The 27,367-nt window shown below is 35.7% G+C and overlaps 1 protein-coding gene across 4 annotated transcripts; it reads right to left on the bottom strand.

Annotated features, from left to right (window-relative positions):
• Positions 1 to 334: 334 nt before the first annotated feature.
• Positions 335 to 25,702, bottom strand: LOC117906904 (carbon catabolite repressor protein 4 homolog 4). 4 transcript variants are annotated; one of them, XM_034820181.1, is made up of 10 exons: positions 25,620 to 25,702; positions 19,610 to 19,710; positions 16,486 to 16,526; positions 7,742 to 7,791; positions 4,490 to 4,559; positions 4,225 to 4,346; positions 3,618 to 3,748; positions 2,538 to 2,688; positions 2,294 to 2,441; positions 335 to 886 (listed from the first exon to the last, which is right to left on the bottom strand). In XM_034820181.1, exons 1-10 carry the CDS (start codon positions 25,679 to 25,681, stop codon positions 581 to 583), a joined length of 1,182 nt encoding a protein of 393 aa, XP_034676072.1. In that variant the 5' UTR covers positions 25,682 to 25,702; the 3' UTR covers positions 335 to 580. The 4 variants fall into 4 exon arrangements, with proteins under 4 accessions (XP_034676072.1, XP_034676088.1, XP_034676080.1 ...); XM_034820197.1 differs by lacking the exon at positions 25,620 to 25,702 and adding an exon at positions 25,176 to 25,194; XM_034820189.1 differs by lacking the exon at positions 25,620 to 25,702 and adding an exon at positions 20,330 to 20,443.
• Between the last annotated feature and the right edge of the window lie 1,665 nt (positions 25,703 to 27,367).

The raw sequence follows: 27,367 nt of genomic DNA, 5'->3' as shown, positions 1-27,367 counted from the left end.
ATCATTGTTTGATCATTGTCAAACAAACTCTTACAATGTGTTTGACAGTGATTCTAAGAAATATTTCTAACTTATTTTTATCTTTCAAATATTAGAAAGGTTAAAAACACTTCTTAAAATCACTGTAAAACGCACTCTAAAAATCCATCATTTTCTAAATAACAACAAAGCATTGTTGCAAACTTAAACGAGACAAAATCCAAAGGCCAATCCACCAATAAATCTAAAGAGACTTCATTTGTATTCACTCTTTTGTCCTTTTCCCCATTTTTCTCTTTTCTGTTTGAAAGTGCAGTTCTGTGCTGATCAATGCATGCAGCAAATATTCCCAGCAAAACCACAAAATCCAAATTTTTCAGCTTGAAAATCTTATTTGTTCCATACATTTTGTTCAAAATAATGTAGTACATCACTGTAACGAATAAATGAATGAAATATCTAGCAAAAATGTCAACCTGATAACACTATGTTTTTCTGTGTCTCAGTTTCTGGGCTACCATTGTCATCTCTTGCTATCAGAAAAAGAGGAACAAGTAGAAGCTTTTAGAGAATGTAAGTGTGACTTACCAAAGTAGAGATTCTATTCCCCGGTAACTTTGAATTCAGCACCAATTGGTAGATGATCACTTGGGTGGTGGTGGTTTGGTAGTCCACCGGCCACATCAGAAGAATCTGGTTCCGGGAGTTCAAGGAAGCTGACTGGTTTGATGTGGCCAGAAGGGGAAAAGAATATATAATCAAGAGTATTGGTGAAGTCAGGAGTGCAGTTTGTGAATGGTGGTTCTCCTCTTGTGAAATCGTATACGCTGCATAAGGGAATAGGAAGCCCGTCCAAACATTCCAGCTGTGGCACTGACGAGTTGCCTGAAACAAGGTACTGGTAGACCTGAAACAGTGAGGATATTAGAATTTATCACAAGAACTCAACTGTCTGCAAACTTCTGAATTGTTTCTCAAAGCTTGCTATTTCGTTGAAGGTTCATCTAGAGCAGGTAAACAATTAAACATGATCTCTAGACAAGCTGTGAATGAAAAATGTTGGATTCTACCCAAGTGAGATCATGAAATCTCAGGTTGGTGCCTTGCTGCTAAAATAACATAAATCCCAGGAGAAACTTCCAAAAGATGAAGAAAGTTAGCATATGATGTAAGGCTATAATGGGCAAAATTTAGTAGCTCTGAGCAAAATTGAGAAGAGAGGAGAGTCTATGTTGTGCAAGTATGTGCGCAAGTTTTGAACTCTAAGATACATATGGCCGTTGGATCAGACCCATGAAAAAGATGGGTAAAGGCTGAACAGGATTACATAAGATTAAGGTAAAGCTTGAGCATAATAGATCTTCAACTGAGAGGAGATTGAATGACTCGCTACTCAGCAACACTTGATTCAATTACACCCCTAAATTTATTACTGAACAGTTGATTCGTAATGGAAGAAAAACTCTGGCATGTGATCCAATGGTATTTATCAACCCTAAGGATTCTTCTACAGACATATCCTGTAAATGGTAGCTTTGCAAGGTAATAAAAACTCTCACCTAGATTCTCACCATTCATGATATCACGCTACTACTGATCAAAAAAAGAAAAGAAATGATATCACTCAACTAGTGGAATAGAAACAAAGTTTGTAGCCACAACAACCTTTGCAATGAAAAATCTTTTCAAAAAAATTAGCTAGTAGTCATCACTAACTGATCAAAATATAGGGTAAAGATCAGATGCTAGAAAGATGATCTTTAGCTTGACAAGCATTTAGATTTTAAGTTTGAAGTTTCTTAATCAACTTCAAGCCAATTCAGGGTTGCCATTAGCCATCAACTCCTCTTCTAAAATGTAAATCTCCTTAGACAACCCAAGATTCCAACATCAAATCACTTAAAAGCCTGTGTTCCCAATCATTCTCAAAATATCATAAAACAACATCAATTTACTTTCTCTAAAAAAAAAAAAATTTACCTATTTTTTTAATCAAAGTTTTCGATAATAGGTAACAAACAAATTCTTTAGGTGTTTCCAAATGTGTTTCCAAAGGCAGAAATTGTCTTGCAGAACATAGGAAAACATGCCCATAATCTCTCTTTTAGCCTGTCTCTCTCTTCTATTATCTTCTCATTTCACTTTGTTTCTACATCGAAACCCAAGGAACGGACAAACCCAACTATGTAACCAAAGTCACTTCAAATAGCAAGAAAAATAAAGAGAATGAATTAAACCAATACAATGTAGATACAAAAATAGGTAAGCGAAAAAAGAATTTAGATCAACTACAAATATGAGTGTCGAAACAAACCTTATCCCCTGGGATTGAATTGAAATCACCAGCTACGAGTACAGAAGGCGTACATTCAAATTTGTCTGACACTGCTGTTTTAAATTGAGCTAAGCGTGACAGAAGATATTTAGCTTGCGCAAGCTTGACATCAGCCCATTCTGGATCCCTGGAGGAGAAAATTTCCAATATGTAGATTAGATGTACAAAAAAAATAAAACCATAATTAATGTTGTGACAGAAAATGAAAGGGGAACAAACTTACCAATAAAGGTGAGTGTTTGCCACAATAACAAGATGATGAGAAGGATCTTTAAGCCTGAATGCAGCCATGATTCCAACACAATCACGCTTCAATCTCACACGAGGATCATTAGGATCCCCTCGCTCCTCTGTAGTGTTCTGTGGTGATGAACCTGAAAATGTTTCAATGAAGAAGTAAGCTGACAGTACGTTTTGCCACTCATTCAGTCTCCATCCTGTATCAATAAGGACTTGAAAAGAGTACTGAATCAAATAGTGACTAGCAAAAGACTGCAATTACACCTTAGATATTAGTAATGGTTCAATTATCAAACATTAAAAAAAAAAATTTCCAGAAACTGCAATGTATGTGTGAAATTAAAACATTCCCTTGAAATGGTCTGTTTCTCAAGGAGATAAAACATCCCAGGAAAGTTAGGCTATGTTTGGTTCCTGGAAAATTTGAGGGAAAATGCGAGGGAAAGAAAATACAAAGGAAAAGTAGAAGGAAAGAAAAAGTGAAGGAAAATAAAAAAATAGATTAAAAGTTGATAAATTATTTTTTTTGTTACTTCAAACTCATTTTATTTATTTTAACTCATCAATATAAAGATTAAATAATTTAAAAATACATAAGTTTTTAATTAGTTTTAATTATATTTGATTTTCTTTGATATTTTTCATAGGACAACCAAACATGAGAAAATCATTTTCCTTAGCATTTTTTTTCTTTCCTTTGTACTTTCCGGGAACCAAACATAGCCTTGAACTCTTAGGAAAAAAAACAGGACTAATAAGTAAACATTTTAACTTATGACACATTATCTTTACAATATGAGTGTTTCAATATAATATAACAAAATTAAAATTAAAGCAAATAGATAAAAAATAATTAATCATTCCGTGATGTTTGTTCCATTAGTTTACTGCATATTGGTATCTCCAACTTTTGTGAAAGGCTGCATTTATCAATCTGTGAAAGTAGCGTATGTTTACAAGAGTTGAATGCATAATTCTCAAACTTCAAGCACAAGTTTGTGGATTTGGCTAATTTTTAAAATTTGAGATCCTAAGAATTACAGAAAAACAGGACATAAATTACCTTTTTTTGGTTCAGCATCACTATTTGCACTTGCTGGTGTATCACAATGCCTATCATTGCTATATGAACCATCATCATTCAAGTCTACAAGATCATTGTATTCTATTTTCTCCTCAAGGACCAGCTCTGCACTGAATAAGATATAAACAAAAGACAATTACTAGAATTGCAACTAAAATGGATGATTTTTTTTTTTTCTTTTTTCTTTCTTCTTTTTCCTCTAAAGAAAAGAGTTAGTGAAGTTAGAAATTCAACAGAGGGATGCTCAGTAAAATTACAGTCACTTCTACTACATTGCCCAAGAAAATGCCAAAGATTAAATTACAAAAGAGTTTGATATCTCAGACAAATTAAGCATCCCTCTTTCACTCCCAACTGACTTTCATGTGAATGATTTGATGTTCTCAAGGAAGCAACTTCACTTCTATGGGATTTCCATTTGTGCATTGGAAAATGGTTAGATTTTCTATACTTATGGCCTGCTCCATTCGAAGCTCCAAGGAAATGGATCAATATGTTCCTCAAGTCTGGTTTCTACATGATTCAAGTTCAAAGCTGCTCATCTTACATGTACTTAGAATCAATGAATAGTTTAGGTTCAGTATACCTATTGTGCTTATAGAAAATCCCACAACCATCATGTTTCTGCCCACTTCTCTGAACATAGATACTTGAATAGCCATTGCTGTCCATATTTCCTTTATAGAAGCTATCATACTCATCTACTTCCTGGGAAATTCGTAATATCAATCAAATAATTGGAAAAAAAAAAACGGAAGATGAGGATTGAAGGAACTCAGATAAAAAATAAGCACACCTAAAGAGAAGTACATATTTTTTTAATTAAGGGGATACTAGTGAGGAGTAAAAACCTGCAGGCAGAGGAAGTCAGCCCCAAGGTTCCTCAGAACGGTCAAAATGGCCTGGGAACGAGCTTTCCACCTGTAAGACGTAATTGAAAAACAATACACTGACTTAAATACGATATTCCCTGCTGGAAGTAACAAATCAACTGACAGAAACCTGGAATCTCACTAGGAGAAAGACTGCAAGAAGTTAAAATTGAGCTAAGTAATTAATCAACTGAAAGAACATAGTAAAACTGCAAAGTAAGCAGTTGTCTAAGCAAACTTGAAGACTTCTGGAAACAAATAAAACATCCTTCTATTTTGTTTTTTGTAAATAATGGCCAGTGATTAAACTCTTTTCTTCTTTTTTACTTCTACCTATAACCCTCTGCCACTATGACTCTAATTTCAAAATTCAAGTTGACACCAAACAGCTAGATAAACTCCAAAAAAGTATTAGAATCTAATCTGGAATGGAAAACTAAGTAACATCACTTGACAAAATAGTGCATCCTGCAAGAGTGGCAAATGGGGCTTGCTTCTTAAAGGCCTCCATGTCATCAATTCCCTAAGAAGCATAAGAATTATCCTTCAATTTCTCTATTATAAACCTTCTATCTATGTTGTTTGAGTGGAGTTCTTGGTTGGAGCAAGTCAGCCACTTGGAAAGATAAGGTGTCCAAGTTTGAGGAGATAGCAGAGCAGATTAAGAGGTGAGAGTGGGTAGGAGAGGTGGCAATGGTCCCATATGACAAGCTCACATGTTGCCAAACCTCAGGTTCAATGAGAACAAAGAGAATTGGTGAAGCAAGTTTCAATTCCATCTTCCATTTGTTAAAAAAGAAATTGGTTTTTACAGTACTCTTGAAAAGTAAGTTCCACCTCCAATGAAATAGAAACTCTGGATGATGACATGTTTCTCTTTAATACTAGAGGGTTCAACCCCCATCATCCCTTCTTATTCTTACAAAAAACAAGCTAGATGCATATTAAACCTGCCTCAATGAGCATCCAGTGCTAACCATTAAACTGAGATCCTCAAACTAGTCTCAATGTGCTTAGCGGAGGAAGCCAAGTCATTCCCCCAAAGCCTAGCTCCCCACTTGATCAAGCACAATAGCAATAGGGTGCAAAAGAGCATCCAATGCTAACCATTAAACCAAGATCCTCAAACTAGTCTCAAAGTTCTTAGTTGAGGAAGCCAAGCCATTCCCCCAAAGCCTAGCTCCCGACTTGACCAAGCACGATAGCAATAGGGTGCAAAATCATGCAGATGATACCTTTGAAAAGGTATAGGACAATCATTAGGCAATTGCCATCTTTGATGAACATTGATTTTCATCTTGCAATAAGAATGAATTAGTCTTCATCTTTATATCCATATGGTGCCACCTCCACCAAAAGAAAAGTAGAAGAATCCCCTCATATCTGCTACAATAGCCATTTACAAGTCATAGGCATCCAAAGTTTTCAGGCATCTACCTAAAGGTAAGCATCGATTCCCCAGTATGCAATACTATGGCACCAGGAGAAATGAGGAGATAGTAAATAGGGGAAAAAAGGTACAGAGTGAGCATCTGGTGCATTTATCGAAAGCTAGAAAATCCCCATGCTCTTATAAGGGAAAGTATAGTCTCCATGGCATTAGTTGTAAGCCACATGACATAGTATGACAGATCATGTAGAATACGAAAAATAGGACATCAAAATATGTTAAACTAGGTACCAAGTAACTTTTCCATCAAAAGAAAATAATTCAGGATAAGTAATATCCAACCGATAGTAAAATCCAAGTTCCAATTTCCAAGAAAACAATCAAGCTCATATTTCTTATTCTTAATATTCTCTTGACAACATCATCCAAAACAGTTGGCAAAGAATAGTCCCTCAACTTATATATATTCAGAGAGCTTGGTGTATCTAGAATTATAATATAAATGCCACATTTGTTTCCACCTATTCAATACTACTAAAAATCAAACAATTAATGAAAGAACCGAAGGATTAGCACAATCAAAGCTTCAATAGTTCAAAATGCCATGTACAGGAATGCAAAATACCATAAATACCAAAAACACATATATGCAGCATACATGCATAACAATGTTAACTGGGATTTCCTTCTTTCAATAATAGGCAAAATAGGGTTTAGTGAGATATGGATTAGCTGGATCAAGTTCTATATATCCTTTTTTCTTCGTATACGACGTGTGTACTTTTTTTCTTTTAATACAATTCTTATTTGCCCATCAAAAAAAAAAAAAAAAAAAGGTTCTATATTTCCAAGGTTAAGTTTCTGAATGTTGTTTAATTTGCTTTCAACAGATTTTTCTCAAACCTCAAGAAATTTGAGATAGGGCGACCCTATCTCTCACTACTTACTCTTCAGGTGGTGGAGACCATGAGTTTCTTCTTTGATATAATGATAGGACAGTGGAGGGAGGTTTTATCAACAATTTCAAGACGGGGGGTAGAGCTCAAGAAGATGCTGAGATTTCACACTTACTATTTTCTAATGATTCTCCTCTATTTTTTGTGGAAAAAATAATGATCAATTATTGTATTGAAGTTGGATTCATCTTTGCTTTGAGGTGGTTGCAAGAGTTAAAAGCCAATTTGGACAATAAAAAACTTGAATAAATAAATAAATAAACTATTTCTGATCAAGAATGTGTGAGATATGGATCTATCGGTGCTGAGGATCCATAGTAGGAAGTGTACGTATTGGATATCCCACTGGTAGCCCCATTAAAATTAATTTGGTGTGGAATTCCTATGAGCAGAGGTTCAATAGAATACTTGCATCTTGGAAAAGGCAATTTTTGTATTTCATGAAATTTACAAAATATATTACTAAATACTCAGAATTATAAATCTTGAAAAAATAAAAATAAAAATAAAAAATTGCCAATACGAATTTAATGGAATTGATGCACGTAATGGATGTCAGCGGTGGTGGAACCTCATAACACAAATGCAACACATGTCTTAATGTTTTATATATTGACATGCAACACAAATCCAACTCTTATCTCATGTGTGTATATATATATATATGCCCTCTCAGTTTCTTCTACTAGCTTTGCCTTCTAAAAACATTAGAAACAAGCAAAATTCAGGGATATTCTGGCCCATGTAAAATTTTAATTATTTCAAAGTAGACCGCATTGGGTTTAATAAAGAGGTCTTTAAATTATTACATCAATAGAACCACACATCAGGCAAACATGTACGCAAAAGGCAAATTTAAATTAAAAGTTAAGTTAGAATATCTACTTGAGACAAGGGGATGGAGAGTGCGGAAACAGAGAACTCTTCACATAAACCTACATATAAAATGACTTCGAAGGGTTAGACAAACACATTATTGAGAGTGAGTTACAGTATAATATACTGACACAAAATATAGGATGAAAAATAATAAGTTATCTCTCTATTAGATTGACTATACACACAGTTTATATAGGAGATTACAACAGAAGAAATAGAAAACAAGAGACATAATAGGAAACTAACTTATTTCTAAATCATAAAACTATCTATTTACAGAAATAGGAAACTAATAAACCTATCTATTTATAGAAATAGGAAACTAACATAACAAGAAAAAAAATTCTCCTGTTCTATTTATAGCTCAACACTCCCCCTCAAGCTGAGGAATAGATGTCTTCCATTCCCAACTTGAATACAAGATCGTGAAACATTGAACTGTTCGGCCCTTTTGCTAGAATATCAGCTAATTGATGTTCTGATGGAACATAGGACATACACACTACTCCTTCCTCCAATTTTTCTTTAATGAAATGTCTATCAATCTCAATATGTTTTGTCCTATCGTGTTGTATAGGGTTATGAGCAATATTGATAGCTGACTTGTTGTCACAATAGAGCTTCATAGGACCATCCCACTTGATTCTCAAATCATCTAGAATAATCTTCAGCCAAAGTAGTTCACACAACCCTTGAGCAATGACCCTAAACTCTGATTCTGCAGACGACCTTCCTACCACATTTTGCTTTTTACTTCTCCATGTTACCAGATTTCCTCCAAGAAAAGTACAATACCCTCTAGTTGATCTTCGATCCACTAGGGAACCTGCATAGTCAGCATCGGTGTATGCTTCTAGAGCAAGAGTATTGTTCTTCTTGAACAAAATTCCTTTCCCAGGGTTTCCTTTCAAGTAATGTAGCACCCTATAAGCAGCTTGAAGATGAGGTTCTCTTAGATCATGCATGAATTGACTAATCACGCTCACCGAGTAGGCGATGTCTGGCCGAGTGTGAGCAAGGTATATGAGTCTACCAACCAGCCTCTGGTACATTCTTTTATCCACCATTAGTTCCTCTTTAGCTTCTCCCAACTTGTGGTTTGGATCCATTGGGGTAGAGACTGGTTTACACCCAATCTTCCCTATTTCTGCCAATAAATCAGTCACATACTTTTGTTAAAAGATGAAGATCCCTTGTGTGGAATATGCTTCCTCAATACCGACGAAGTACTTTAGTTTCCCTAGTTCCTTTATCTCAAACTCTGTTGCTAATCTCTACTTCACTTCATGCTTTTCTCTCTCATCATTTCCAGTCACTATGATGTCGTCAACATAGACTAGAAGAGCAGTTATTCCCCCTGTAGCCGAGTGCTTAATGAAAAGAGTGTGGTCACCTTGGCTTTGTTTGTACCCAGACTCTTTCATGACTTTTGCAAATCTCCCAAACCAAGCCCTGGGAGATTGTTTTAGCCCATACAGGGCCTTCTTCAGCTTGCACACCTTGTTACCTGTGTTTTCCTCAAATCCTGATGGGATGTTCATGTAAATCTCTTCATCTAAATCACCATGAAGAAATGCATTCTTAACATCATACTGTAGGAGTTGCCAATTGTAATGGGCAGCCAGTGACAACAGGATTCTTACAGTATTCATTTTTGCAACTGGAGCAAAAGTCTCCTGATAATCAACTCCATAATTTTGAGTGTACCCTTTGGCTACCAATCTTGCTTTATGTCTCTCTAGAGATCCATCAACCTTATATTTCAGTGTGAAAATCCACTTGCAATCAACAATGTTTTTCCCTTTCAATCGTTCAACAATCTCTCATGTTTTATTCTTTTCTAATGCACTCATCTCCTTTCTCATAGCATCCTTCCATTCCCTTTTTGTCAATGCCTCAGAAACAGTGTTAGGAATGATAGTGGAGTTTAGACTCACAATAAAATTCTTGTGGGCTGGTGATAGGTGCTTAAGAGACACATAGTGTGATAGTGGATAAAGTGGTCGGTTAGTGCATTCTCTGGTGTTTTTTCTGACAACAATGGGAAGGTCTCGGTCTAGGTTGTCTGTTGAGTCAGTGGAAGTTTCACCAAGTTGTGTATGTAAAGGTGGGTCTGATCTTACCGTGATTTCATTCCCAAGGTCTGAGTTGGATTCTTGGACTTGCTTTTGTTCTGGAATGGCCTTTTCCCTTGAATACACCTTAGGAAACTGTGGAAAATTGTGAGTGACACTGGCTAGAACAGAGGATGACACAGGTTCTTCATCACCATGGGTTGAGACATGAGGAAGATCAAGAGGTTCAAATGACTCATAAGGACTATCTTCTATCATTGAAATCTCCCCCTGAAGAGAGGACTTGTGGAAAAAAGGTTTATTTTCTGTGAATGTGACATCTGCAGAGATGTAAAATTTTATAGCTGAGGGATTGTAACACTTGCATCCTTTTTGAGTGGATGAGTAACCAAGGAAGACACATTTTATGGCTCGGGGGTCTAGCTTGTCTCTATGTTGGTTGTGGACATGAACAAATGTAGTGCACCCAAATACCCTAGGAGTGAGCCCATTTGAGGTTCTAAAGTGTGGATAGAAACTCTTAAGTATCTCGACGGGGCTTTTATTGTCTAATATTCGTGAGGGAATTCTATTTATCATGTATCTGGCAGTAAGAACAGCTTCCCCCCAATAGGACTTAGGAACATTCCCTTGAAAGAGTAAGGCTCGGGTTGTGTTGAGTAAATGCCCATTTTTCCTCTCGGCTACCCCATTTTGTTGGGGTGTGTTAACACATGATGAGTCATGGAGAATGCCTTGTGATTGAAAATAGGGTGACAAAATCTAGTTGAAGTAATCTCTGACATTGTCTGTCCTAAAGCTTTTTATTTTAACCCTAACCCCAAATTGGTTTTGAACCATTGAGTGGAAATTAGGTATAACAATACTAATATCAGATTTTTGTTTAAGAAGAAAGATCCATGTAACCCGAGTGCAGTCATCAATTAAGGATACAAACCAACGAGCCCCAGAAACATTAGGTATAGTCGAAGGACCCCATATGTCACTATGAATCAAATGAAAAAGATGAGAACTTCTTTTATTACTAATAGGAAAAGATACATGAGTATGTTTTGCTAATTCACAAGTTTCGCAATGAAACTCAGAAATATCTAATCCTTGGAACAAATGAGGAAACATGACCTTTAAAACCCTAAAAGATGAATGACCTAGACGTAGGTGATACAACCAAATGGTATCTTTATTTGAGGAACTGAGAAGAGACAACGGCAAATTATTACTAGTTTTCTGAGATGATTCAAGGTGGTAAAGACCGCTCATTTCCTTAGCAAGTCCAATCCTCCTCCCCGAGCCTTGTTCTTGAAGAACACAATAAGAAGGGAAAAAAATAGCATAACATTTAAGATCATAGGTAAGCTTTTGAATGGAAACAAAGTTGGCCGACAATTTTGGTACATGGAGGACATTTTTAAGAATAAGGGTAGGTGTGATGTATATGTCTCCGAAACCTGCAATGGTAACTAAAGAGCCATTGGCCACTACAATTTTCTTGTTACTTGGGCTTAGGGTATAGGTATTGAAAAGTTGAGATTTGGAGGTCATATGGTCTGTGGCACCGGAGTCTATTATCCAAGAGTCATCATAAACTCTGTGTGAGGCATTTATGTAAAAAGAGAATGAAGGTGTACCTGAATTTTCTAACATCTTCCACGAAAAAACCTGATCTCTTGGAATTAAGGCAGATCGCGAAACAAAAAAATCAACAGCAATGAAGGCTGGTAAAAGAACACGTGAATAAAAAAAAATCCAGCTATGAAGGCCAGAAAAATGGCGATGAAGGCCAGAATGATGCCCAAGTCTTAAAAACCTACAGCTCTGATACCACGATACGAAATATGGGATGAAAAATAATAAGTTCTCTCTCTATTAGATTGACTATACACACGGTCTATATAGGAGATTACAAGAGAAGAAATAGGAAACAAGAGACATAATAGGAAACTAACTTGTTCCTAAACTAACTTATTTCTAAATCATAAAACTATCTATTTACAGAAATAGGAAACTAATAAACCTATCTATTTACAAAAATAGGAAACTAACATAATAGGAAAAAAAATTCTCCTATTTTATTTATAGCTCAACATATACCATTGAGAACTGCACATAAATAAAAATTAATAAGAACATAATTATGTTTGCATAACAAACTCAAACTTTATAAAAGATCCATTTTGCCACATAAAATGATGTCATGAAGATTACAGCAATGCCTTCCTAGATTGTCTACACAAAGGTAACAGAGAGCATATGTATGTCACGCACTGGGTGTTGGATATGAGAGACACTATAAATAACATTCAGTGTGCTTGGTATAGACTTTTCACAAAAACATCACTTATGAAGTACACTTCACAGAACAACTTACTACAAAGAAAAGAGTAGTAGAGAGCCGTAACAATCAACACATAATTCCAAGGACCCCATGAAGAAAGTAGAACAGACGAGGAAATTCCCATAGCACATTAGTCCCCTACAACTTATATGGTATAGAGCTTAAATCAAAGCCAGCAGATAGAAGTGACCTTTCAAGAAACTAGAATGAGGAAATTTCTATCTTTTAAGATTCTCCACATATGGGCATCCAACTCACATGGCATCATTCCACCAAAACTTATACCTAACAACATAAGCTCTCTCCTGAACCAGGTCATCACCAGGCCAGGGAAAACAATACACAGAGGACTTTTCCCACTAATGTATATCCTTCCAAAAGCTAGCCTTATCATTTCCATTAATTTTAAATGCAAAGGTTTCTGCAAATCACTGGAGACTTTCTTGATAGATTTCTAAATGTGTCCCATAAGGTCTGTTTAGGCATCAACAACTCTAATCAAAAACAAAGATACTCGAGGCCCAGTTGATTGATACCAATCCCAAATTAGTTAAAATGTGTTGTTTTTGTTAAATGGATTTCAAATTTTAATAGGTTTTTATAATTTATTTGTGTTAAATAACACTAAGGGCAACAACTAATGAGTGTGACAAACCAGGATACAACATGGAAAAAATTATGTCCGGGGGAAGAGAGCCATTTTAAGCTTGTTAGCTTATTCAAGGCTTCAAGGGTTAGCAACTTAGAATGAACAAAAGGGCAATAAGAGGTAAGCCAAGCCTAAATAGCATGGAACTCTTAAAAGAACCTTACTAGCTTAGCATTCACTGCCACAAAGGAAGCCAAAGGAATCCATCTTTCCATCCAAGCTTTCTATACCTAGATTCAATCCCAAGTGACAAGAAGAAAATTCCCAGCACCAAGGATGATCACCTTGAAAGTTAATTTTGCGAGAATTACTGATTACTACTCAAAAACAACACATTTTAAATAATAATTCTCATGAATTTCACACCTTTTAAGTAGTAATTATGCTTAATATGCCCAAGTAATACATTGTTGCCCTTACAAGTGATACTAACGATTTTTGTGAAGTTTTGGAGATATTTCAAGGTGATTTTTGAAGCATTGAGTGACAAAAGAGAAATGGAATTGAGGAAGGCAAATAATGTAGATGATACGAGGAAGAATTAATGCACTTGGACCAAGATTTGGAGCTGATTTGGAGGTGGTTGAGGTGGATTCAAAAGAAAGAAATGGAAGAAATGACAAAAAGGAGTTTAAAAATTAAATATTTCCATTTCGCATGACTATGCGAAATGGACCAAAAGGTGGATTTGTGCTGCAAGCCAAGGGGAATTTCAAAGTTGATTTCGCATGATCATGCGAAAATTTCGTGCAGTCATGCGAAATGCTCCAGGAAGATGTAAATTGTTGTTGCTGCATTTTTTATTTCGCACAATCATACGAAATTGTTTGAGCTCTTGCGAAATGGTCATTTTATTATTAAACTCCAGATTGCTTGATGAAGAAGCTTCCGGAAGACCCCTTAGATGATGCCAAGTGTCCACTTGACCTTATCTTATAAATAGAAACTTGATTTTCTCATGAGAGAGCTTTTTGGACATTTCTAATTGTAGAATTTTCCAGATTTTCTCTCTCAATAGAATTCTCTATTTTCCTTCATTTTCTCGCTAGCCAAATATGCCTTATAAGACCAAATCTCCAAGCATGAGTGGCTAAATCTCATTTTTCTCAAAGGAAAGAGGATTTAGAGGCAAGATCTATGGTGAATTAGAGAAATGAGCTTGAATTACAAAGGTAATTTGATCTAATTGATTAATTAATTGAATTTTGGGGATATTTCTCTTCAAATTGTCTTGGATGATTACTACAATGTAAACTAGGTAGATTCATTAAATTCTTAAAGCTAGATTTGATGAGATTGAATAGTTGCATTGAGTGAATCATTGGAAGATAACATAAGATGAATTGAATATATGATTTGAATTGATCTCTTGGATTAAATGACTTAATTTGAAGATAAATTAGATCTAAACTTAAAGTTAAATCAAAAATCGGTTTAGATGAAAATTTAGGTTTTTAATCTAACTTTGTGAAAATTAGATCTCAACATCTATTCACCATGGAAATTGTTTTTTAGAAAATCCTAACTCCGAGAATTTCATTTCCTATTAATTTTCTTCTATTTCACATTTCATTGTTCTTCTCAATTTGAGACTATTGTTAAATTGATTTTTCATCATGAATTTTCAAATCAATTTCACTTTATCACAATCATTTCTTCTCCTCTCATTCAAGCCTTAATTACCGAGAATAATCCATCCTAGTGGATGATACCTAAAAACCGCTATACTACGGTAGTTTGTACTAAAACCATTTTTTATCAGGTACAAGCTACTCTAATAGTGAATTAGGTTATAAATTGTGTTTTGATCCAATAAACAACGAAAAACCAAACGATCAATTACCCAAAGACCTACACCATTGCCCCAAATTTATGCATTCATTAAAGAGAAAAACCTCCATATTATCCCTATTGAACTCTCTCCCTTTTTCCTTCTTGTTGGGCTTGGCACCGTAGGAACATAGTATTATTTCACTCCCATATCACATCAAAAAAACATGATAATAATACCTATAAAAAAAAAACATGATAATAATGGGACTCATAATAGAATTAGAAATTAGGGTGTTCATGACGCAGTTGAACTTCAGTGAGAGACTAATTTACGTAAGATTTTTATTTTTAAAATGTTTTGCTTATGAAAACTTGGAGGACAATTTTCACAAAAGTTGAAGTCCACTTTCAAAAAGCAATCTCCATAGTTTATTTGATTTATTGATCTTGGCATATATGATTACATTAGGACCTTTTGGTGTGTCTAGGGCTAGAAAATAAAATTATATAAAGGGGCAAAGTTGCCTATAATTTATTAGCAGGTGACAAATCTTTGGTGAGTTACAATTTAATAAAGAATTTTCAGTCCCCACCTTCCCCCTCCCTTTTCTTTTCTCCTCAATTCTTCTGCCTCTTTTCTTACCTTTTATAGCTGTATTTCAATTTCCTAGAGGCTTAGAAGATTCCTTTACAACAATCCATTTTATCTACTCTCTTATCTTCTATAATTTGACATTCTTTCAGCACAAAAAATAAATCCCCTCAACAAATTCATCTTTCCTTCAACCCCTTTAATTTTCTTCCTTTGTTTCTTAAGAAGGAAATATCTTCTCCCTCATTTTGAAGCCCAGTCCCGCAATTTGGGAAAAATAGAAAATTCACTAGGAGAAAGTACATGAAAAAACGTCTAAACAGCTAAAAATGATGAGTGAAAAAGTAGAGCCACATTCAAGATTAGTGGCAAACCCACCCAAGAACGAGCATTGTCAATATCAATTTGTTCATCCAAACAAAGGGGTAGGAACTCTATGAGGGTTGAGTTGTAGAAGAACATCAATCAAATTGAGGTAATGAGAAATAACATCTTACAAGATTTAGTATAGTTGAAATCAAGATGTTAAAATTGATGTGAGTTAAGACATATCATGAGGCCAATACATGGAAAAATGACAGTAATTCAATAGAAATGGTTTGTTCATATACAATTAAAATCATAGTTGGCTCTCAATTTGTACAATTTAGGGTTAGGTTATAGGAGTTGGTGTTGTTACACTTATATAGGCCTTTTGTCTATTGTATAGTCTTCCTTGTTTTGTGGAGGTTTACTTAGTTACTTTTGATCAGGTTTGTACTTCATGAGGAAGACCTCTCATCCTTCTTATGCTTTTATTATCTATTAATACATTTGTTTGTTTTTGATAAAAAAAAAAAAAAAAACCAATAAGGATTAACATTGTTTAGGTGATGAAACAAAAAGGACAAAGGAATGGCCAAAGATGGTGTAGGTTAAGGTAATGAGAAAACACTCAATGCCTGTGATTTTTCTTTTATGGATTACAAAAAAAAAAAAGGAAGGAAATATGAGTATATCAGAAATACAATCTTGATAAAAAATCCAGAGCTAATAGCTCAGGATAAAGCCTAGTCAAGGAGAATTTTTATAAGCATGTATGCATCATCAAACAAAAATCCAAGGTTGTTAAGAAAGAGCAATATTTACAACAAACTGACTAAATTAAGATGCCATATAGAATGCCTTACATCTTGCCCCCTTATAAAATAAATACTTGACACCACTGAAACTCATTATTTCACCAAATACCCCATAAGCAATGATATCGATGTAATAAAGGAAGAATAAGTTACAACATTAAGGTCCATAAATTTTAACGAACTGTTGATGATAAGTTTCTCATACCTGTGCCAAAATGTTATAAGAGACAAGACTGAATCTGAAGCCTGCAATATCAACATTCACCATGACATACCATAATTGTAAATCACAAACATAAAAATTGTGGATCTTATATATTTCTTTCTAACAGAATGCAAGTGGACAAAGTAATTAAATTCATTCATGGTTTTAAAAACAAAAAAAAAAACGGGAAAAGGTCCCAAGTGGACAAAAGGAGAACATAACAATATCCAACTTGCACTTTTATAATAGACAAAATTTTAGTCATTTGGTAATGAGAAAATAAAACAGGAAGGGAAGGACTTGGTCTAAGTGTAAACTAGCATCAAGTGATACACAATATAAACAAAGAAGGCCAAAAGAAGACAGAAGTATAATAGCAGTTCTTTCTCCTTTGACAATGAGGACAATAGTCCCCCCAAAAGTTTGAGCCCTACCAAAGCACCCACGCCAAGGTGTTCATTTTGTTATTGGCTGATCTACAAGCCCTAGAAGCATTGATGCCTAAGGAAGAAAATCTAGCTATGATTGACTTCATGAAGTGGGCATATCTCTAATATCCACAACTCCTACCCTTAAGAAATTAGTGCCATCAGATGCCCCTCAATGAAGATCTGTCTCAAAGCTCAAACAAGGTAGCTTTTCTAAGGCCTTACAACAAAGGCAAGGTCTCAACCTCCACAATGAAACCATCATCGTTGGTCTGGAGTAAGCAAACGGCCTTGCATTCAAGATCCCTACTGATACCCCCAATTCTCACGCAGACTGAATTTCCCAAGAATGACTATCAAGGTTGAGCTCAAGACAACTCTAGGGAGGATTGCTTGACAGGAACAAAAACCAAGTTCTCTGCTCCTAATGGTAGCATTCAAGGTCCTCCAGTTAGTCAAAATAATAGTGTTAGCCCAAGGGTTCTCCTAATCAGGTTTTGATAATAACAAACCATGATTAAGTGACTAATTGGTTTGAATGGTAAAGAATCTCAGGTATAAATTCAGAAATTCATCAAAGGACCAAATGGATACAAGATCGAGACTTTCGGAAGACTTTTAATCATAGCAAACAAATGTAAGATGAATGCATGGGTGCACTTAGGGTTTACATATCTTTTTATGCATCTTTGGAAAACTCGGTTTGTTCTTTAAATTCAATTTCATTAAAACTCGAGTTTTATCAAATGTACCTTAGGCAAAACGTTTCAAAATTGGCATATTAATTTACCTAAAGACCTTGCCTAAGTGTTAGAAAAGAAAAGAAGTAAAAAAGATAGGTTTTCGGGGCCAAAAGGCTGAACCGGTCGAGGCTCTAGCCAACCGGCTCAACCAGTTGGGGAATCGGTCAATCGGTTGCCCTTGTCCGGTCGAGGAGTATCAAAAATACTCTCTCTCTTCCAATAGCCTTCCTTTCCCGGTTGAGGTTCCCTCCTTCCCTTTCGACCTCTGGTCGAGGTCCGATCGAGGCAACGATAACCTGCCAAAGCATTAAATGCTCCAACAGCTAGTGAACTGGTTGACCCTCAGCTCGACCGGTTGAGGCTGCTTTTTGTTGTTCTTGGCTCCTGAGCTTAGAAACCTATAAATTGAGAGTTCCACTTCGTTTATGATATAAAGAACACTTGCAATCAATTGTCTACCCACTTGTTCTTGTCTTAAAAGCTCTCATTTCTTTCTTAGTACATTAAATCCTCACTTGCATATCTTTTAGTGCACCCTTGTGAATCATTCTAACTTTGTTTTGTATTTGAGCTATCATTCAGCTAGGTTGAGGGATTCATTCTTGTAAAAACTAAGTATTAAAGCCTTCAAGAAGTTTGAATCTTGAAGAGATTGTGTAAGAGCTCATTGGAGCCGGAATCCAAGTGTAAGAAGATTGGAAACTTGGTTGAAGCTTCAAGTTAGTGGAACCCTCACTTGGTTAGGAGATTGAGGAGAGTGGACATAGGCAAGGAAGTGTCGAACCACTATAAAATCCGAGTTTGAATTCTCTAACTCTATCTCTTTATTTTTTATTATATTATGCTTGAATTTGTTGTGTTGAAAAAGTTTTTGAAAAACCCAATTCACCCCCTCTTGAGTGTTTTGTCTCTTTTAAGCATAGCCTTTATTTTCTCAAATAGTAAAACTCCATCAAAACTATCTTAACCAACATACATAGAGAGGACAGGAAAAGGACCTTATATCAGACATCCCCCACAGAATTCTCCCCATCTCCAACAACTCTGATTTTCCTCTCAATCCCAAATAATCCAGATAACAGTCATGACAACACCGTTACATAAGGTTTTGTATGTCCAAGTTTCCAGCATAGCATGTATTTCTTTAAAGGCAAGCCAAGGGATATCAGTTAAAAGAGTTTTCAACCAAATTTCACAAAGGGTGGGGGGGTGGCAATGACGAACTCTGGTCAGTTGACTTACTGCTTCTTCTACACTTAAAACATACATATGGACAAACGAATTTGAGGTGTTCTAGCATAATTATTACCAGTGCTCTCTTTCTTGTGTGCCATAGCCTAAGCGAATGGCCCAATTTTAGGAGAGATATTGGCCTTCCTTATCAAGTGGCTAGGATGAAAGATGCTTCGAAAATATAAATCACCCACTATCATGAAGTGTCCAACAACTTCCATCCCAGTAACCAAACAAGAGAACAATTTCCAATGAGAAGGTCATTTCCCCATCCAACAAACATGCAAATCAAGGGGAAGGGAATCAAAATAAAAAAATAAAAAAAATGTTAAAAAATCCCAAAACAGTGCTGATGACCTCAAAACAAAACCAGGAAAAGAGATGATTACATAATTTCCCAGCCTAAATCTGCCATTTTCTATTTCCACTGCATTTACTGTTTATATTAGTAAGCATATGAAAAAAATAAATAAAATGAAATAAACAACTAACACCAAAGCTAAATAAAGATTCTTTCCAGCATGTGAAATAAGAAATAGAAGCTAATTAGCATTTAATCAAGAGAAAATATATGAATAATTAAAACACACAAGAAATATAAAAAGGAAAATACATGCATCCATGCACCAAAATCCAGATAGGGATGCTGAAAATACTCCTAAAATCCATACAAAATGAACTACAAGAATAAACCAACACATCTGGAGAATGTATACACACCATCAGGGATACTTCTTGAATTAATATCAACCCCTTCCACAGAAATGAATTTTGGGATTATCGGTGCAGCTGCAGTGCTCATTTTGCTCAAACGAATCCTGCTGCAGATTCAAACAGTAAAACATAATGTTAATAGATAGAGATATTGTCATATTTCCTTTTAGAAGCTTAAACATCACAACTCGTAAGTACCATCATCCACAGTTGTAAGAAAAAACAAAAATCAAGTAAAGCAACCTTTTTCATTTATAGAAACCCAATGAAGGTTTAGATTTTCACATAGTGTTCTTGAAATGGTTCTTTAACTGCTCAGAAACTATGTGAAAAGAAAAGAATACTCCAGAATTATAGTTGCCAACATATACCAATCCAAACCCAGCATATTATAAGATCCTAAACATTCACTTCTCCATGATCGGAATCCAGTGAAATATTTTGTAATGGAGCAATGATTTTATTTTCTAACTCAAGTGGAACCATAATCTTGGTCTTCAATGTTGGCATGAGTTGCATAGTAAAAGGAAATTAGAGTAATTATAGAAAATGGGATTTCTTTCCTTCACAGGTTAGCTTAATTATAGGAGCAAAATCTGTATAGCTTAGAATAGAAAATATATTCTGATATATACTCGTAGGGTTGTGGTAACAAAATAAGAAAATATTGAATAGAAAAAGAACTTTTTGACATGGTATCAGAGCCTAACCCTGGTACCCACCTACCTTAAACATTGCATCTCTCACCTCGCCCACCATGTCATCAGACTCCGATGCAAAACCCCAACCTGCTGCGTCTCAATCCGATTCCCTCTTCTCTGAATTCACGGCTAAGATGACTGAAGCTCTTATCAAAGTCCAACCACCAACTCTGACCACCGAACCCTCTACTGCTCTGATTGGCATCAAACTGGATGGAACCAACTATGCTCTCTGGTCCCAAGTTGTCGAGATGTATATCTCTGGCAAAGACAAGTTGGGATATATCAATGGTAATATACCACAACCACCTTCGACGGATCCAACATTTCGAAAATGGCGCACTGACAACGCCATTGTCAAAGGTTGGTTGATCAACTCCATGGATCCCTCTTTGATAGGGAATTTCATTCAGTTTCCTACAGCTAAGTTAGTGTGGGATTCCATTGCTACCACTTACTTTGATGGTAGTGACATGTCTTAGGTCTATGATCTTCGACGTCGTGTGACGCAGCTTAAACAGGCTAGAGGCTCCCTTGAGAAATACTACAATAACCTCCAAGGGTTGTGGCGTGAGATTGACTTCCGCCACCCTAATCCTATGGAGTGTGCAGTTGATATTCACAACTATAATCTTCTTCTTCAAGAAAACAGAGTGTATATTTTCTTGGATGGCCTGGATGATCGACTAGATAAGATTCGGGGCGACGTGTTGCAGCTTCGTCCATTCCCTACTGTGGAGCAAGCGTATGCCCACGTCCGCCGCGAAGCTCTCCGTCAATCTGTTATGATCACTGGCAATGCAGATGCGGTTTCTAGCGCTGTTCTCGCAACCAAAGGACTCAAACTTGGTTCCTCTGTCCAACCTCCTACTGTGCACAATGGCAAGCCTAAGTCTTGTACATCTTCAGAGGGCTTGAAGTGCTCTCATTGTGGCAATTCGAAGCACACTCGTGACACCTATTTTAAACTGCATGGGTATCCAAATTGGTGGAATGATCTCCGGGCTAAGAAGGGTCGTGACGCGGGCACTAAGGATGAAGGCTCCGCTACAGCAATTGTGGCTACTGCCGAACCTCAACTCTCATTCATACCACAGATGACAATGCCGAACTCAAGTAACTGTGGTTATGCTTGTTATACTTCGACTAATGATGGTTACCGTGGTACATGGCTATTGGATTCTGGCGCAACTAACCATATGAGGTTTACTGCTATGGATTTCACCACTACTTCCCTACCACGACGTACCAATATCGCCAATGCTAATGGTGTTACCTCCCCTGTCACTGGCACGGGCACTATGACCTTATCCCCTAAGTTGCAGCTGCATAATACTTTGCTTGTTCCATCCTTATCTCATAAGCTTCTCTCCGTGAGCCAAGTGACCTCTGATCTGAATTGCATTGTGCTAATGTATCCTACTTTCTGTCTTCTCCAGGACATTCTAACGAAGGAGATTATTGGGCGTGGTACTAAGAGGGGGGGACTCTACTATATGGAAGACCTGAGTGTGGACCGAGCACATCACACGCAACATACTCTTGATGTCAAAGAAAAGGAACTCTGGTTTTGGCACCGTCGGTTAGGACATCTGTCCTTCACCTATATGAAACATTTGTTTCCGGATTTATTTTCTCAGTTGAAAATTTTTTATTTTCAATGTGAAACTTGCATATTGGCCAAAAGTCATAGGGCTTCTTTTCCATTACATTTGAATAAAAAGGATACTCCATTTGCTTTGATCCACTCGGATGTGTGGGGACCTTCCCCAATTACTACTGTCAACGGTTTCAAATGGTTTGTGTTGTTTGTTGATGATTGTACCCGCATGACTTGGCTTTATTTGCTCAAACATAAAGATGAAGTACTAGGACTTTTTAAATCATTTCATGTTATGGTGCAAACACAATTTTCTGCTAAGGTTCAGGTCCTTCGATCGGATAATGGTGGTGAATATGTCAATCACCAATTTCGTGAATACTTTCAACAACATGGTATTATTCATGAGACTTCATGCCCCCAAACGCCTCAACAAAATGGCATTGTTGAGAGAAAAAACAGACATGTTCTTGAAACCGCTCGTGCTCTCTTAGTTGGTGCCCATGCTCCTACTCGGTTTTGGGCTAACGTCGTTACCACTGCAGTTCATTTGCTCGACCGAATGCCCTCTAAGGTGTTGGACTTCCAAACCCCCTTACAAGCCCTCTCGGGCTATACAGCTGTGCCTGCAATCTTGATGCTTCCCCCACGTGTATTTGGGTGCGTAGCATATGTCCATCTCCATAAAAACCAGCGGACTAAGTTAGACCCCTGTGCACGTCGTTGCTTATTTTTGGGCTATGCTTTTCACCAAAAAGGATATAGATGCTATGATCTCACTTCTGGTCGCATGTATATTACTATAGATGTCACCTTCATGGAAACCGAAACATTTTTTCCACCCAATTCTCCTCTTCAGGGGGAGACTAGACAGGAAGAGCAGAATTGGACAGAATTAAATTGGCCGAGCGTATCTGAAATACATGTGGAACTGAGGCAACCAAAACACGTTTCTCTAGCTACTGAACATCATGAAGATGAGCACGAAGCGCATGTTACTTCCCCCTCAACAATACCCGAAAACCCAACTCCTGAGAATGATCCTGAGGTAAGCTCTTTTAACACAAATATCTTGGCACCTCCTATTGGTTATGTGTTACCTAACAGGCACAATCGTGGCAAGCCTCCAAGCCGCTACTCACCAGACATTGAGGGAAGAAGATCAAGATATCCTATTGCCAATTATGTGTCCACAAACAAGCTGAATGAACCTCTCAAGACATTTGTGCATAACATTTCCGAGTGTCACGTTCCAACAAGGGTGGAGGAAGCCTTAGGAGACCCGAAGTGGACTCAGGCAATCAAAGATGAAATGGAGGCACTAATGAAGAACAAGACAAGGAATCTAGTGCCATTACCGGAAGGAAAAAAAACAGTGGGGTGCAAGTGGGTGTTTTCCATTAAACACAAAGCTGACGGATCTATAGAAAGATACAAGGCAAGACTCGTGGCAATAGGGTATACTCAAACATATGGTATAGACTATCAAGATACTTTCTCACCAGTAGCTAAATTAAATACTATTAGAGTATTGATATCTCTTGCAGCAAATTTAAATTGGCCACTACATCAGTTTGACGTGAAAAATGCTTTCCTTCATGGCGGGCTTGAAGAAGAAGTTTATATGGACATCCCTCCAGGCTACTCAGTGACCACGGGAACTATTGAGGTGTGTAAGTTGCAACGAGCCTTGTATGGGTTAAAACAATCGCCACGGGCATGGTTCGGGCGATTCAGCCTGGCAATGAAGAAATATGGTTTCCAACAGAGCAATGCAGACCACACTTTGTTTCTAAGAAAACAGCAAGGAAAAGTCATAGCTCTTATTGTCTATGTCGATGATATTGAAGAAATCTCACAGCTCCAAGGGCAGTTGGCTAGTGAATTTGAAATGAAGAATCTAGGTGGGCTCAAGTATTTCCTTGGGATAGAGGTTGCCAGATCAACCCAAGGCATATTTTTATCCCAAAGAAAATATGTTCTAGATTTATTATCTGAAGTTGGATTGTTGGAGTGCAAACCAGTGGATACCCCAATTGTCCAAAATCATAAACTTGGGATATATCCAAATCAAAAACCAACTGACAAAGGAAGATATCAACGGTTAGTTGGTAAGCTCATTTATCTCTCTCATACTCGTCCAGATATTGCGTATGCTATGAGTGTAGTAAGTCGATTTATGCATTGTCCAAGTGAAGAACACATGGAGGCTGTAATTCGGATACTAAGGTACTTGAAGTCTTCTCCAGGAAAAGGGCTCATGTTTTCTAAGAATGATCATGTGAGAGTTGATGGCTATACAGACGCAGATTGGGCTGGGAACATCTCTGATAGGAAGTCACGCCCATTTGAGAACGACATCAGGGTATTTCACATTGGTAGGTGGAAACCTTGTGACATGGAGAAGTAAGAAACAAAAGGTGGTGGCACTCTCTAGTGTAGAGGCAGAATTTCGTGGGATGGCCAAGGGTTTGTGTGAGCTTCTTTGGCTGAAAAGACTACTAACCGAGATCGGTTTTGCTCCCAAGTCTAAAATGAATCTCTTTTGTGACAATAAAGCAGCTATAGACATTTCACACAATCCGGTTCAACATGATCGAACAAAGCATGTAGAGGTTGATCGACACTTCATCAAATATAACCTAGAGACTAATACAATCCGGTTTCCATTTGTCAAATCTGAGGACCAGCTTGCAGATATACTCACCAAAGCCGTGTCAGGCAAAGACTTCCACAACTCACTGATCAAGTTGCGCATGAAGGATCCGTATGCATCAACTTGAGGGGGAGTGTTGGCGTGAGTTGTATAGTAAAAGGAAATTAGAGTAATTATAGAAAATGGGATTTCTTTCCTTCACAGGTTAGCTTAATTATAGGAGCAAAATATGTATAGCTTAGAATAGAAAATATATTCTGATATATACTCGTAGGGTTGTGGTAACAGAATAAGAAAATATTGAATAGAAAAAGAAGAACTTTTTGACATTCAATAAGTATTGCTTGATTTTAACAACCAATAAATTAATTTTGTAGCTAAAGCACTCTTCAGGCTTAAAAGTACAATTGGCAGCTCTCTGAAACCCTCAAAAATTACATTATTATTGTGAAATATGTCCAAGGAAAATCACAACAGAGTTTTCTTATTGGAATCTCCCCCATTTGAGAATTCTAACTATTCTCTGTTCGGTTTCTGAGAAAGCCAAGGAAAAATCTTTATCCTCCGTGTGCTCTTCCAAAGTGAATAAAAGAGCTTAATTCTAGCTTAACTTACCCGGTAACAGTACAAACGGGGTAGAAAATACGAGTCGCAAACTTTCCTTTCCTTTCTCAACCCCAAACAGAGCATTTCTCGAATAACAACTTCCGAGAGCATGAAATGCAGTTATCAACATCGGGACACCAAATTCAAGTAAAAACACAAAAGATTCAAATCACGCCCATTTGAGAAAACCAATTCTCCTATGTTTGGATGCTGAGAAGCCCAAAGAAAATTTTTAAAAAAAAATATGTAACCAACCCAGATAACTGAAACTTTGATTTTCTTTCTCAATAGCCAAACATAGCATTATTCTGAATCAAGATTGCCAAGACCATACAGAAATAGCTTAAAAAGAAAAGGATTAAATATTTAACCATTCCTAACTTCCCTCTATGTATTCATAGCTCATTTTCTCGGGAAACAAACAGAGCGTGAAAAAAAAAAAAAAAGAGGTACCTTGAGATGGAGAAAGAAGGAGAGAAGCGTGGGAGCACAAAAACACCTCCCTTGAGTAGCATTTGCTATTTATCATCTAAAACCCTTGTCGACATTTCAAACTTCAATTTATATGGTCCAATTTTTCCATTATTCCGAACTGATATATTCCACGTACATTTTTTAAAAAATAAATAAATATATAATGATTTAAAAAGTATTTTTAATATTTTTATATATTAGAACGTTTTCTAAAATCACTATCTAACACACTCAAAAATATAATAAAGGTTTGTTTAACCATAATTCTAAAAATACTTTTAACCTAAAAATTATATTTTTTTTAAATATTTAATAAATATTAGAAAATATTTTTAAAAGTCTAAAAAATCATTAGTATTATTGAAAAATCATTTATAATATTTTTTTTTAAGAAACATTTGAAAGACGATGCTTTTGAAAACACTTTCGAAGAAAATGCTTTTATTAAAAATACTACCAAACACATTCTAAATGTTATTAAAATGTTTTCGGAGTATCATAATTTAATTTTCTTAAATTATATGTTATGATTTGATATTTTTTCCCGAATTAAAATTCTTCGGAATTAATGAATAATGGAATCCACATTTTAAGCATGATCAAGCCGGGTCGGTTCGATTTGCTATCATCCGGGTCAATCCAATATGTGAATAATGGGCTCAGCCCAACCCTATGAGAATTGAGTCTAGGCCCTCATAAACAATGGGCTTGGGAAAGCCCATGGGCCTGCATCCATCAAGCTTAGTTAGATCCGTCCAAAGATGACTTTCACAATTATATCTTTGTAAATTTAGAGGTAGGACATAAAAAAAATTTTAAAAAAATCATAGTTCAATTAATATAAAGATCTATTAAGAAAATTTGTATTTAAAAAAAAAAAAAAGGATCGTGATTATTTTATAATTATCGATAAATTTCTCATACTTTAAAATAATTTAAAAAATAATATTTTTAATATTTTATTAAAGTATATGTTAAGAAATATTCTTATTTTTTTTACATATTTCTTTGAACTCTGTATATTTTTTTTTCTACATAAAAATTAAATAATTTAAAAATATGTAAATTCCTAATTAATTTTAATTATGTTTTATTTTCTTACATATTTTTAATAATAAATCAAATGAAAAACTCATTTTTCTTGATATATTTTTCTTTAGTACTTTTAAAACCAAATTTATTTGAAGTATGTTTCATTCTAGAAAAGTTATAAGAAAAGAAAAAGTAAAGAAAAATTGTTTAGATGTAAGTAGAAAAGTTGAAAAAATGAAAATTAATGATTTTTTTAGTTGTTTTCACTTATTTTATCAAAGATTTATGTTAAAAAATAATTATACAAATATATAAAATAATTAGAAAATAAAACACTACGTATAGAAATTATTTTTAAAAAATATTAAAAATATTTCAAGTCTCAAACAAACTTTTATTTTACAAAATATTATAAAATAATTTTCAAAAACTATTTTTCTAAGTTGTTTTCAAAAATAGTTATCAAACAAGAACTAGGTTATCAAGGCAGGAGCTTTTCTCAAACTTCTTTATATAAATTATGCTCAATTTTAAGAAAATATTAAGAAAAGAAAAAAAGCCAAATAGTTTAATACGAAAAAGATGAAGGAAATAAAATAAATAAAAAATAGTTTATAATGCTAAAAAAAATATGAAAAAATAGTTTATTAACTTTAAATCTATTTTTTTTCTTATATTTTGACAAAATAAATATA

This window comes from Vitis riparia, chromosome 2 (genome assembly GCF_004353265.1).
Source record: "Vitis riparia cultivar Riparia Gloire de Montpellier isolate 1030 chromosome 2, EGFV_Vit.rip_1.0, whole genome shotgun sequence".
Taxonomy (NCBI): domain Eukaryota; kingdom Viridiplantae; phylum Streptophyta; class Magnoliopsida; order Vitales; family Vitaceae; genus Vitis; species Vitis riparia.
Note: the sequence above shows the minus strand (reverse complement) of the source record. Positions and strands in the feature narration are given on the sequence as shown.